This window comes from Halichoerus grypus, chromosome 5 (assembly GCF_964656455.1).
Source record: "Halichoerus grypus chromosome 5, mHalGry1.hap1.1, whole genome shotgun sequence".
Lineage (NCBI taxonomy): Eukaryota > Metazoa > Chordata > Mammalia > Carnivora > Phocidae > Halichoerus > Halichoerus grypus.
Window position 1 is genome coordinate 173356190 of NC_135716.1, and position 12917 is coordinate 173369106.

General features: G+C 61.6%; 1 protein-coding gene across 4 annotated transcripts; it reads right to left on the bottom strand.

Moving 5' to 3' along the window:
* Positions 1 to 413: 413 nt before the first annotated feature.
* Positions 414 to 12226, bottom strand: NBL1 (NBL1, DAN family BMP antagonist). 4 transcript variants are annotated; one of them, XM_078073736.1, is made up of 4 exons: positions 12023 to 12226; positions 3449 to 3643; positions 3211 to 3322; positions 414 to 1884 (listed from the first exon to the last, which is right to left on the bottom strand). In XM_078073736.1, the coding sequence occupies exons 2-4, from the start codon at positions 3613 to 3615 to the stop codon at positions 1636 to 1638; spliced, it is 528 nt and encodes a 175-aa protein (XP_077929862.1). In that variant the 5' UTR covers positions 3616 to 3643; positions 12023 to 12226; the 3' UTR covers positions 414 to 1635. The 4 variants fall into 4 exon arrangements, with proteins under 4 accessions (XP_077929862.1, XP_035971465.1, XP_077929861.1 ...); XM_036115572.2 differs by having other exon boundaries at positions 12047 to 12171; XM_078073735.1 differs by lacking the exon at positions 12023 to 12226 and adding an exon at positions 11625 to 11730.
* Positions 12227 to 12917: the final 691 nt, after the last annotated feature.

A 12917-nucleotide genomic window follows, 5' to 3' on the forward strand; every position in this document is an offset into this window, starting at 1 on the left:
TTAAGTGAGCGACTTTATGTAAAGTACTTAGCACAGCACCCCACCTCATATATTCCTTTATAACCACTGGTTTTGTCTCTTTCCCCTTCTTCTGGGCCGGGCTAGACTGGGGTCCAGGGAAGGGCTGATGCTGGGTCACTGTGAGGGGGAAGAGATGGCATGAGCAAGCCTAAGAGGCCCCCAAGGGTCAGGATTAGACGCGCCTGGTCTGGAGGCCCACCCAAGGTACACACAAGGCTGGAAATGGGCGCCCAAGGAAAGAGGTGGGAGCCAGGGAGGCAGCGGCCACTGGGCCGCACAGAGGGTCTGCTCGCGGGGCTCACCGTGCAGCCTGATCCCCTCCCCCAGGCCTCGCGGAGGGCCCCCTGGGGGACCCTGGGTCGGCAGAGCCATCACGTGAGGAAGAGAACACAAGCATTGAACGAATTTATTCATGAGAAAACTCAGGGAAACAATCTACTGGTTACAAGCTCCGGAAGCTCTTGTCGGAACAGCCATGGGAAGGGGGGGCCGAGGCGCCCCAGGCAGGAGGCCAGGGGAGCTGACAGCCGCCCTGGGGACAGAAGAGCGGACACAGGCAGGTGTGGGTGCCCGCCCGCCCTGTCCCCGGGACCCCACTCCCCCTCTGGGTTAAAGTGCAGCTGGGAGGGAGGTGATGGGTGGGACGGGGTGCTGGAGAGCTGTGGGGACACTGGCCGCCATGAGCCCTCCCCCCTCCTCTTCTTGGTTTCTTGAGGCTCAGCCAGAGTCCATCCCACCCAGGTCCCTCCTTGGAGCCTCCCCGCCGTCAGACATTTAGAAAGAGCTCCCCAGGAGGGGAAGGCTGGCTCCATCAGCTTTCCAAGGGGCCCAAAACTTGGGGGGCGGTGGGAGGCACTACCATCTTGGAGAGGGAGGGGGAGAGGGATACTCCGGTGATGGTCCGGGAGCCCTCCCCTCCCCCTGGCCCAGGTAGTCTCCTCCCTTGCCTTCCTCCACCACCTGGAAAGCCAAGGAAGCCAGAGAGGCCCCAAGAGCCCGGCTCCCAGCTCCAGGGCCATGAGTCAGCAGGGTCCTGCCCAGACCTGACTCCCAAGCACGCCATTGAGGGAGGGCCATTTCGGTGCCACTGGGGAGAAGCTGTCCTGGGGATGGGAGGCCTTTGGGGAAGCCTACGGGGCTAGAGCTTCTGCCAGGGGTCTTCCTATAGCCTGGGCCCAGCCCCTCCCTCAAGGCTGCTGCTGGCAAGGAGCCCACCCTCAGCTCAGGGCCCCCACTCCACCATCTGCACCCCAGGGGCCCTGCCCCACCAGGGGCGGTGAGGACCTCACACCCACCTCAGCAGCTTAGCCGACCTCCTCCCCCTCCCGAAGGCACATCTCTAGGAGGCAGAAAGGAAGAGAACCACCCCCCCATCTGAAAAAGAACCCTGAAGACCTCTGCTACCTCCCCTCACTCTTGAATATATTAAATTGTGCAGCTTGGCCCCAACCCCTCCCTTCAGATCTCCATGGCAACCGGAAAGCATTCCCAGTCCAAGTCTGAATCCAAGTCCATCCAGTGCCAAAGGGGGGCTCCAGCCTTTCTCCCCACCGTTCCCCCAAGGGTGAGACCCAACATTCCACAGGGGACGAGAGGGGAGGAAGAGTTGGGGCCTCAGTCCTCAGCCCCCTCTTCGTCCACGTGGGGGGCCCCGGGGGGATCCTCGGGCTCGGGGGTCTGCCCGCCAGGGTGGGGGTGGGGATGGGTGCCCGGCTGGGAGCCCGGCGTGTCCTCGCCCTGCACGTAGACGCTCAGCCCGTGGCTCGGCTCCTTGCCGCACGCCTGGCAGCTACAGTGCAGAATCTTCTCCACCAGCTTGTCCACCCGGGGCACCTCCTCGTGGCCGGGGCACTCCAAGGTCACCTGCAGAGGACAGGAGAGAAGGGAAGACATGTTTCCAGAGGCCCCAAGGGCAACAACACTCCTCAAGGGACCAACAATCCCAGAGACCCCAAAATGCCTGAGCCCACCTGGGGGGGTACCCCAGTTAGCTCTGTGGGCCCCTCCACAGGGAGGAGGGCGAGCCCCTGCAGGAGCCACCCGACTTGTCTCCTCTCAGCCAGTCCTGCCACCTCCCTACCCATTCCCTCACAGCAGCCTGAGGGGAGAAATCCAACGGGGCCTGCCCTGCCCACAGTCCCCCTCAGCGCTCCCCACTGCACTTGAAGAAAAGTCCAGACTCCTTACCAAGGCCCCCCCAGGACCTTCAGGCTGCCTCTCCACCCCTGACCTTGTGCCACTCCCACCAACTCTGAGCTGCCTAATCTGCCCGAGACTTTGCACATGCTGTTCCCTCTGCCTGGAAGGTCCTCACCTAACCCACCCTGGACCACCTACCCCAAGCTGGCCCACTTAACTTCTACTTAACCTTTGGGTCTGCGCTCAGACATCACTTCCTCAAAGAACCCCATCCCAAAGCCGCAGCCCAGCCTAGGTCTGCCCTACTGAACCTTGCAGGGTCTCGCTCTTCTCCTAATTAACACTTTTCCAACAGCTCTTCCTTTTTCCCATCCTTCCTCCCTTTTCCACAGAGCACCTACTCCCTGCCAGTGCTGGGGACACAAGGATAGGCATGGTCCCTCAAAGAATTCAGAGCCTAGCAGGGGGGAAAAGACTTGTCACAATCACCCAAATGCAGATGGAAAACTGTGAGGCACACGGTGCTCAGGGGGATGGGAAAGGGCACTGAGAATAGTGCTGAGCCAAGAGCAGAAGAATGAATAGACATTAACTGGGTGAGGAGAAGAAAGTTATTCCAAACAGGGAAAAGAGCATGTGCAAAGGCCCTGTGGTCATAGCAAGCAGAGCAGGTGTAAGAGATTGAAAGAAAGCACGTTGATGTCAAGTGTCAAGCAAGTAAAAAGGATGAGAGAGGCGAGACAAACTCAAGAGCCTGGGAAGCCAGGCCATGCTGGGCACTGTGGGACCCAGCAAGGATTTGGGTCTCATCTTAAAACAACGGGAAACCACTGAAAGGATTTCATCGTGTGACTGACGTAAGAAAGATCTCTTGTCCCGTGCACACTGGCGTCAGACGCATAAGCCATCCCGCGGCAAGGGCCGCGTCTGGATCCCCAGCACAAGGCTCGGCCCCGGCACACGGTGGGTGCTGAGCGCTACGCCCTGTGGCCACGGCCCGCGCAGGCTGTGGGTGGAGGCCGGGCAGGCAGGGGCGGCGGCGGTACTCACGATCTCCCACATGGACTGCGCCGGCATGCAGGAGTCACAGTGAACCAGGGACTCGGTGGACTGCGGGAAGGTGTTGGGAACGCTGTAGCTGAAGCACTGTCCTAGGCACGCCCTGCGGGAGGAGAGGTCACTGTGCCCGTGACACCGCGGCGGCGGGGATGGGCCGCCCCGTCCTCTGCCTCCCTCCTGCCCCCCTGCCCCGTCCCCAGCCCCTCCCCCCACCGCCCCTGCATCGCACCTGTTCTGGATGGACTTGGCCTCACAGCCGCTGTGGCCCACGATCTGGGTGATGTTCTTGGCCTCACACCAGGCGCTCTTGTCCGGGAACAGGGCCAGCTTGTTGATGGGCGGCGGGGCGGCCAGCAGCATTGCGGGGAGGACGGCCCCAACCAGGACCCGAAGCATTGTGCCCGTGGCCTCCAGAGCCCTAGGACTGAGCACAGACTGCAGGTGAGGCCAGCGGGGCCCAGCGGGCCGTGGACAGAGGGGACGGTGGTGCGACAAGCATGGGCTCTGACCCCCGACTGCCTGGGTTCGAATCCTAGCTCCACCGCTTGCCAGCGAAGCACAACCTTGGACAAGTTACTTCTCCTTTCTGGACCCCGACAGTGGGGCTGCTAACATACGCGCGTGGGATGGGCGTCAGGAAGACGGCACGAAAGCCCTCAGCGGTGAGGCTAGCAGAGAACGCACGCTCTGCGCGTGTTACTTTCATACCCTCCTGTGCAGCTTCGAGCAACTTACTTTTTATGTCTGTGCCTCGGTTTCTTCATCTAAGAAATGGGGATGGAGAGATGGGATGGCAGAGGACTGTGATGCTTCGGGCCCTCTGGGAAACACAAAAGCTTGCCCAGGAAACGCAGTGCCTGCCCTCGAGGGGCTGGCCACCCGGCGCGTCTCCTGGGCACGCCGCCCGCGCGGGTCAGCCACCAGGAAAGCTAACCTCCGTCCGGCACTGTGACTTCTTGGGCCACCTTGGCTGGCTGGGCGTCAGGCGAAACAGCTAACCCCGGACCAGGCTATTTCTTTTTTGGATGCCCCACCAGAGCCTCAAGCCCTGAGTCTTTACAAACATCCTTATTTATCCCCAGTTCCATCCCAACCTTCAAGAACAAAACAAGCGCTTGACCCTCTGTAGACTGGATGGAAGGAGACGCTAATACCAGAATTTGCCAGAAGATGGCGCTGCAGGGCAGCGTGTGTCTAAAGGACTGCTCTTAGAGGGGGCTCTCCCAGTGTTCCCCAACTTCAACCTCCCTAGGCTTTGCCCTCTCCCCCACCTCCAAATGTATGGAAGAGGGAGGCTTCAGAGCGACTTGGAAATGAGGGCAAGGCCTGCAAGGGGGTGCTCTGGGGACAGGACATGGGAAAGGGCGCTGGATGGGGAGCAAGGAGTCCGCCCCTGCTGTGCGACCCTGGACACCCAGGCCTCAGTGTCCCGACCTCTAAAATGAGTGAGGTGCCCTGGACCGCTGGTTTCCAAACCCGGCAGATCATGAGAATCCCCTGAGACCCTTGGGGACTTGCGGAGTGAGGTTCTAGGGTGGAGCAGGACTTCGAATTTCTAGCAAGCTTCCAAGGTGCCTCTGACATGGAGCCAGGCTCGGGAACTGGTCCAGCTCAGTCAGTCCGGGATTCCATGCCTTGGGACGGTCCCAAGAGGGGCCCGGGCATGGCCGAGTCGGGACCAGGGGCCAGGTGCTGTCCCCCAGATGTCCAGCACTAGAATGGGGACGTTCCCGTTCAGAACGATCCTACCCTCAGCCCGCCTCCTTGGTGAAGTGTCCAGGAAGGGGGAGGGGTTGGGGGTCTTGTCTGCTGCTCCAGGGAAAACCTAGGTGGGTTGGCTCAGCTGGGCTCTAGGGGATGGCCCAGGCCAGCCTGCAGGGCTGTGACCACCTCCACATCACTGTGTTCCCTCCACCCACGAAGTTCTGCTCAGCCCCTTCTCCCTGCAGGAGGTCTCCAGAAGCAGAGACAAGTCCTATCTCACTGGACCCCAACGCCTGGGTGACCCCTGCTCTCAGCCAGCAGGGAGGGGTGAAGCAGGGAGAGCAGTAGGAGGTGAGTCGGGACGGCCTGCCCCATCCCAAATGTGTTTGTGTCATGACCCTGGCTCTCACCCACGGGTTTCCGGTCTCACTCACAAGATGGACAGCAAAGCCCATGTTTTCAGTACAACCACATCCTAACCAGATAGAACGGACTCATTCCTAACTGGCAGCCTAACTAATTTTTCAACAAGCTGGGCACCCAGGAGGCTCCCTGACCCCACGGAGTCCTCTTCTGTGCCCAGGGAATTAGGCTCTGAGTCGGGGTCTGACCACAGCACACCACGAGGGGCCTCGCGGGGACCACCCGAGGCCGCAGCTCCCTCAGAGACCTCAGACAGGTCTGGGGACTTTGTCCTCTACCTGACCCTGCGGCGATTCCTCAGGAAGACCAGGCTGGGCAGGAGGTGACTGGGAGTTGAGACCTGGGTGGTATGGAAGTAGCCTGGAGCTCCGCGGGTCTGCTTTGCAGCTGAATTTGGTGGGGTTTGGAATGGCAGCCATGGGCCAGGACCAGGCTAAAGGGGGGGCAGAGCTGAGACTGGGGGTGGGGAATAACAAGGCTTATTGAGAGACAGGGCAGTGGTGAGGTTTTAGGGGAGTCACGGGCCTGGAGCATGGGGACTGGTTATTAGGGTCAGGTTATAGCAAGTACACAGGCCAGAGCTAATCCAGCGGTGCCCACGGAGTGGGGGGGGGGGGTCCTGTAAGCCAACCTCAGAGGGGGCTGGAGCCACGGTCTGCTTGTCCAGGCCAGCAGCCCTGAGCTCCGGCCAACTGCCCTGCCCCCACAAGCATGGCCCCTGGAGTCCCCCAGTTCAAGTCTGGCCTTCCCACCTGGGAGCTGTGTGACTTCCAGAAATAAAGCTCACCTCTCTGCACCTACTTGCCCCTACCCTAAGATGGGGAGTACAGCACTGCTGGGGAGAAGGCCTGGGAGGATGCAATCAGCAGGCCCCCCGCTCAGGCCAGTCCTCATCCCCTGGGAAGGCGCGGGGAAGGCGGGGCAGGCCTCAGGCCCCTGGGCGCGAGCAGGAGGCAGGGGAGACCCCGGGCTAGTCTCTCCCACCCACACACACTTGCCATCGGATGCACCCACGTTCTGGCCGCCCTCACACCCAACCCCCAAGAATCCCTGCTGCCCCCCTCGCGCTGGGGTGAGCTCTTTGCTAGCAGGTTTTCTTTTTTGTTGGTTTATGCTTTTTTTGTTTTTTCAAGCGGCAACTCAGCCAATTTTTTTAGACAGCAGGGGGACCTTCCTTCCTCCGACAAGAGCCTCACCCACGGATTCTCATCTCTTCCTCCCTCCCTGAAGGTCACGCCACAAGTCATGGGACTCCTAGAACGCCAGGGTGGGAAGACGGATTTCCCCAGGCCAACAACCCCCCTTGCTTTGCCAAGGGGTCATCCCCAAGGCCCCCCACCCCGGCAAATCGGGCCAAGCAATGCTCTTCCACTGAGGCGTGCGGTTCCCTGCAGTTTAGCGCTCAGTCCACTGAGCACCTTCTAGGTGGTGGGGGAGACAGAGGCAAGGGTGAGGGCAAGGGAGCTGGGGCCCCAGACCCTACACCCACTCAGAGCTCAGAGCCTAGAGGAGGAGGTCAAAGGAGGTGGGTTTCGAGGAAGCAGCTGTTCAGATAGTCAGAGATGGCTGGAGTGCAGAGAAGGAGAGATTCTTAATTCTGCATTTATTTTTAAGAATTTATTTATTTATTTGAGGGCGCCTGGGTGGCTCAGTTGGTTAAGCGACTGCCTTCGGCTCAGGTCATGATCCTGGAGTCCCGGGATCGAGTCCCGCATCGGGCTCCCTGCTCTGCAGGGAGTCTGCTCCTCCCTCTGACCCTCCCCCCTCTCATGTGCTCTCTCTCTCATTCTCTCTCTCTCAAATAAATAAATAAAATCTTAAAAAAAAAAAAAAAAAAAAAAAAGAATTTATTTATTTATTTGAGAGAGAGAGAGAGGGAACACAAGCAGGGGGAGTGGGAGAGGGGGAAGCAGGCTCCCCACTGAGCAGGGAGCCCGATGCGGGGCTCGATTCCAGGACCCTGAGATCATGACCTGAGCCGAAGGCAGACGCTTAACCGACAGAGCCACCCAGGCGCCCCCTTAATTCTGGATGTAATTCAGGACTGCAGTGAGTTGCCAATGATGGGGAGAGGGGGGAGCTCCTGGCTGAGGGGACTGCACTCGTAAAAGCAAGGAGAGGGGCTTCATCACTAACAGCCCAGCACATTCCCTGCCTGTCTCACAGTAGGAAGAGCTGGTACTAACTGTGGACTAGGCACTGTTCTGGGTGCTTCTAACATGTAGGCATTTATGCGGTCCTTACAACGACCCCATGAGATAGATACTACTATCTCCCCCATTCTATAGAGGAAGAAACTGAGGCACAGGGAGGTTAAGAGATTTGCTCAAGCTTACAAGATCAGGACTGACTAACACCAGGATTTGAGCATGGACACTAGCAAGGTAAGCACCTGCTACCTTTGCAGATGGAAAGGCTCCCAGAGGATAAAGCCAGAAACAGGAAGAGAAGGTGTCCAGGGAAGGGTCCGGAGCTGGCAAGAGGCCTGGGGCTCCCTGCCCCAGCAGGCTGCGTCTCTTATCCTTATTCACACTACCTGGGAGCAGAGTTCAAGTCCCACTCCTGACTCCAATGCCCATGAGACCCCACACACACACCCTCACACACACACACACACACCCCAACTGATAAGAGTGCAGCCAGGGCTGATCCCTGGGTCCTTGGAGCCTCAGGAAAGGCCTAACACAACCTGCCTCAGAGTCGTGGCGAGATTTCAACAGGGGAATCCTCAGCCCGGGGTGGGGGGGGATGTCTTCTCACCACCCCACTGCCAGTCCCAAATCCAAACCCCCCAGATCCTCAGAGGCCTTGTGCAAACACCAGACACATCCTGAGGCTGCGAACAACACAGAAAGAAAGTTCCCTGGGGGAGGGGAGGGGTCGCTGGCTGACCCACGCCAGCACCGTGGAAACTGAGGCACAGACCAAGGAGGTGAGCACCCAGATCTCTCACACCAGAGAACAGGCAGTGGACAAACACAGCAGAGCCGCTGGGTGGCTTTCTCAGGATCCTTGGTTCAGAAGGTCCCTGGGGAGGGGCCGGGGGTGGGGCAGCAAGAACAGGCTTCGTGGTTGGGCCTTCGGCGTCCTCTCTCTGTTTCCACCCCTCCCAGATCCTAGCATCTTCCCGGAGATGCTTGCCAAAACCCACATGCCCGGGCCCCAGCCCTGGATATTCTGACCCCACAGGTCCAGGCCGTGGCCTGGGCATCATCTACAAGCGCTCTCACATGATTCTGAGGCCCAGCCAGGTTAGGAGCTATGGCCCCCCAAACTCTCCAGGGAAGTGGCCCCCATAAGAGCACTGCTGACGGGAGCCATCCACCCCGCTTCCTGGATTCTAGGTCCTGGAATGAAGTCTTCAAGTCACTGGAGGGGCCTAGATTTCCAGGGAGACCTCTAGCCCACCCATACCTACCGTGAAACCCTTCGTAGAGCAGAGTCGATTTTCTGTAAGAACTGAACAACTGCTGCCCGTTTCCTCTCTGGGGCAAACCTGAATATTCAGGCCACGTACACCAGGATTTTCTTGCTAGAATGGTCCACTCACTGCCAGTCACACATCCACACAGGCCCCTGGTGTCACCGTTCCCTACAGCAACCAGCCTGGTGTGGGAGCAGGTGAGGGCAGGCCTGGCAAATCCTTGGTGGCAAAGGCAGCTTCTCCCCAACTTCAACTCCTGCTCCCATAACCTCTCCTGGCACCTTTCCCACCTACAGCCCCACCTGAGTCGGATGGAGGCTTCTATCTGTGGGCCCAGCATCCGGGCGACATGGAGATTCGCACAGCAAGCACGTGGCGTTTGTGGTGTGTTGTTCTTGAACTGATCAGACCAGATGACCCCAGCACCTCCCCCCCCTGCTTTTCCTGTCCACATACACACAGGGCCAGCTCTTGGTTCCCCACCACTGACTGCCACAGACCCAGGTTCACATCCTACCTCAGCCAACTTAAACTTTCTGTGCCTCAATTTCCTCATCTGTAAGGTGGGCACATGAAGTGCACAGAAAGGCCTGCAGAGGGCGGCTGCCACGGAATAAAGCCTCGGTAACATCACCCCTAGGGCTAGCCTGGGGTCCCTGAACTCTGCCCCCACCCCCCTGCCTCCTGCAAGATGCCCCTTGCCCTCCCCCTCCCTCACCTCCTCCCACCAGATCCTGGGCGGGTCCTGAAAATATCTAAATCCGGGGTTGCAGTTGCCCTGATGAGAGTGGATTTAGGGGAAACTCAACCATATGAGATGATAGCTCAGAAAGGGTTTTATAAACTGTAGAGTGCTGCCTCCCACCCGGACCCGCCAGGGCGGGAGCCGAGAGGAAGAACCCACTCAGACTCTCACCCTGGGGCCACTGACTGAAGAGACAGGGTCTTGGAGAGATCAACCCCCTAGGACCCTCCCCCTCTCCCCCCCCCCCCCCCCCCGGAGAAAACAGGCTGGGCCTGGCTGCCAGGCTGTCCCCGCTGCGGGTGCGGAGGGCGTGGCCTCTGTGGCCACAGCCCTAGGCTTGGGCTCAGCCAGGCTGGGGCAGTCCCTGCAGGTCTTGGAATGAGCACAGGGACTTCCTTGAATGGTGCAGCTAGAAAGGTCGCTCTGGGATGCAGGCCAAGAGGCGTCAGACCCCAGCCGTGATCCGCTCAGCAGGCTCTCCCGGGCCCACCCTGGGGTCCAACGACAAGTTCAGGCCCAAGCTCATCCATTGACTCACTGTGTGCCTGGGTGAGGGAGAGTCTAATAGTTAGAGACGGAGCCACTGAACATTTGCTTTGCCTTCCTGAGCCCCACATTTGCTGCTCTAGAAGAGGGAGCATGGCCGGGGAATGTCCATTTAAGCAGATTCCCTCAAGGGCAGTCTGGCTCCAGCGTGTTGCTTAAGGCCACTGTGATTCCATGACCCCAGTCTCACCGCAGGGTGGCTTCCTTCCTCCCTGCGCTGGCAGAGCATGAACTAACTGTCCAGGGGGCGGGCACACAGGGCCAGGCCCATGCTCCAAAGGCCTGCCCGCCTCTGCCGGGCGGCTCCAGCTGCCGGGCTACAGCCCCCAGACCCAGGCCACGGCTCTCCCACCTGCAGACCCTCCTGCCCACAGACCAAAAACGGTCTCCAAAACAAATCTATGCTAATGAGCTGCTGCAGGGCCCGCCGCACATCTGCTCAGCAGAAGTCCCACTGCAGACCTCACCAGCATCCCTGCCCACTCGGCAGCCTCCGACCCTTGGGGCTGGGGGTGGGGAGAAAGAGCCAAACTCAGTCTGAAATCTCACTTTAAAAGAATGAGGATATACCGTGGCTAATGCAGACCACCTACTCCCCCCATCCACCCCTCCAAGGCGCAGGCCCAGGAGAAAAGAGGTCCAGCTTGCGGCGGGTGGGGGGGGGCCAGGGTCACCAAGGAAATGCTCCAGTCTCGCCTTTTCTTTGGCCCCAACTAAAGGCAAACCACACCCAAGCAGTCACAGCATCTGGGGGAGTTTCTGGAGGCTGGTGGTTTCCACAGTAACAAAGGGTGAGGGGCTCCTTGTTGACAAATTGCTTCCCCACCGCCCTCCCCAGCCAGCGCCCAGCCTTTGGCCTCCAGCCCTGACCTCTGTTTTCCTGGGGTTCCCGTAGTTACAGGCTGGTGTCCTCCAGCTGGGCGAGGGCCTCAGAAAGCCTGAAAATGTGCCCTTCTCCCCTGATGCCTGCCAAGCCCCTGGCCTCGCCAAGGCAGGCAGCTGCCCCCTTTACAGCGGCTTGTAAAAGATCAGAACCGCCCCGCCCAGGGAGCGGGGCGGGCAGGTGGCCGGCAGCGGGGCCCCGTTGTCCGGGCCGCCTCGCGGGGGTGGAATTCTTAAGAAAACTGAGCCCCCGGAAAGGCTGGCTTCCCCCTGCCCCAGACTCAATTCCAGGGGGATGACCCAGGCCAGGCCCCGGGGGCAGGCGGAAGGGAGGGGAACGGTTTCGCTTCTTTTACCGGGTCTAGGAAACTATTCATGAACCCCACTGGGGGGGCTCGTGCCTCCGACACTGGGGGGTTGTCTGAATTTGAGGGTGGGGGGGTCAGGGAGATGCACAGACCCTGAGGGACTCCCCCAGAGGGGCAGGACGGAGAGACAGAGAGAACATAAAGGCAGAAGCACAAACCCAGGGAGACTGAACACGAAGGCAGAAGGGGAGAAGAAACAGAAAGAAAGGGACCGAACAGAGAGGGGGACGGAAAGAGAGGGACGAGAGACACGGGCAGTCGGATGGGGAGACCGAAAGACAGGGAGCGAGACAAAAAGGAGGCAGAAACGTACCGGAGCGGAGCGGCTCGCGGGCGCGGCGAGGCCCGGGCAGAGCCGGGGAGACGCGCGAGCCCCACGGCCGAGCTTCGGCCGCTGCCCCGGCGCCCGCGCGGCCCGACCCGCCCTCGACCCGCCCGGCGTGCGCTCGCCACGCACCTCCCTCCCTTTCTCTCCCGGCCGCCGAAACTCCCAGCGAGCAATGGAAACCCCCGGCGAGTCCGGGCACGGGCTCGGGGCGCAGCGGTGCCCCCCAGCCACCCCGTTGCCGCGCCCACGTCCCCAGCCCCGGCGTCCGGAGGCGCCTCCGCCCCGTGCCCCGGGCCGCCGGACGGGCCGGGGGCGCGGCGCTGCCCCTGCGGCCGAAGCCTCTGGAAGCCGGGCGCCCGCGTGCCGGCCCGGGCGGGACTTACCGCGCGCGCGGCGGCAGCGGCGGCCGGGAGCGCGGCGCGGCCGCCGGTTCCTGCGGAGCTGTCTGCGGGCCGCGGGGGCGGCAGGCCCGGCGCCCCCGGGGAGGCTCGGGAGGCGGCCGGCAGGGCTGGCGGCGGCCCCGCGAGGCTCGGCTGGGCTGCGCTGCGCGCCGTCTGCGGCCCCGAGCGGGCGCGCGGTGCGGGGGAGCGGCGAGCCGAGCGGCTCCGACGTCAGGGGTGTCTCCGCTCCAAATAGGGAGCGAGGGCGGGGGCAGCGGAGGGAGGGACGCGAAAAAGAAAGAGCGGGCGGGCGCGCACGGCCGCTCCCTCCGGGCTCGCGGGAGGGGGCGCCCCGGCCGCCCGGCCCGGCCCTTCTCCCTGCCTGCGAGCCTCGGGCCGGCCTTCGCGGCGATCCGACGGCGCGGCGGAGCTGCGGGGCCGCCCCGGCCGGCGCCCCGGGCATCAGGCAGAGAGCCCGGCGCCCCGGCCCGTCCTAAAGCGCCCTCCGCCGGCTTTCTCTGCGCTCCGAACTGCCCTCCGCCTCACTTTTCCTGACACTGGCCGGGCCTCGGGGTGACAAAGATGGAGGTCTTCCCTTTTGTGGGGACCGGGGCGTTGCGGTCTTGCTGCGAGGCTGTGGCGCTCCAGTCCACCGAGTCCCGACGCCAGGCGACCGTCCCGGCTGCGCAGTCCCGCGGTGCGCGCAACCTATCCGATCTCGGGCACGGCCCGGGTCAGGTCCGGCTCCTGGGACCCCGCTGTCCCTCGCCGTCCGCCCAGCCTCCCCTCAGCTCAGGCACCGGTCTCGGCATCCGGAGAAGGGTGTGAGAGCCCCGGAAGGACTCTACAGAACGGGAGCGCCGACCAACGGACTCACTTCTCTGGCTCCCGGGAAGGG

Excerpts from the sequence above, each read along its gene's own strand:
- NBL1 (XM_036115574.2), bottom strand. The coding sequence starts at position 3,983 with ATGAAGAAACCGAGGCACAGACATAAAAA. Across the intron at positions 3,644-3,954 it reads CCGAGGCACAGACATAAAAA|TCCTAGGGCTCTGGAGGCCA; the intron begins GTAAGTTGCTCG and ends GTCTGTGCTCAG. Across the intron at positions 3,323-3,448 it reads GCCAAGTCCATCCAGAACAG|GGCGTGCCTAGGACAGTGCT; the intron begins GTGCGATGCAGG and ends CTCCTCCCGCAG.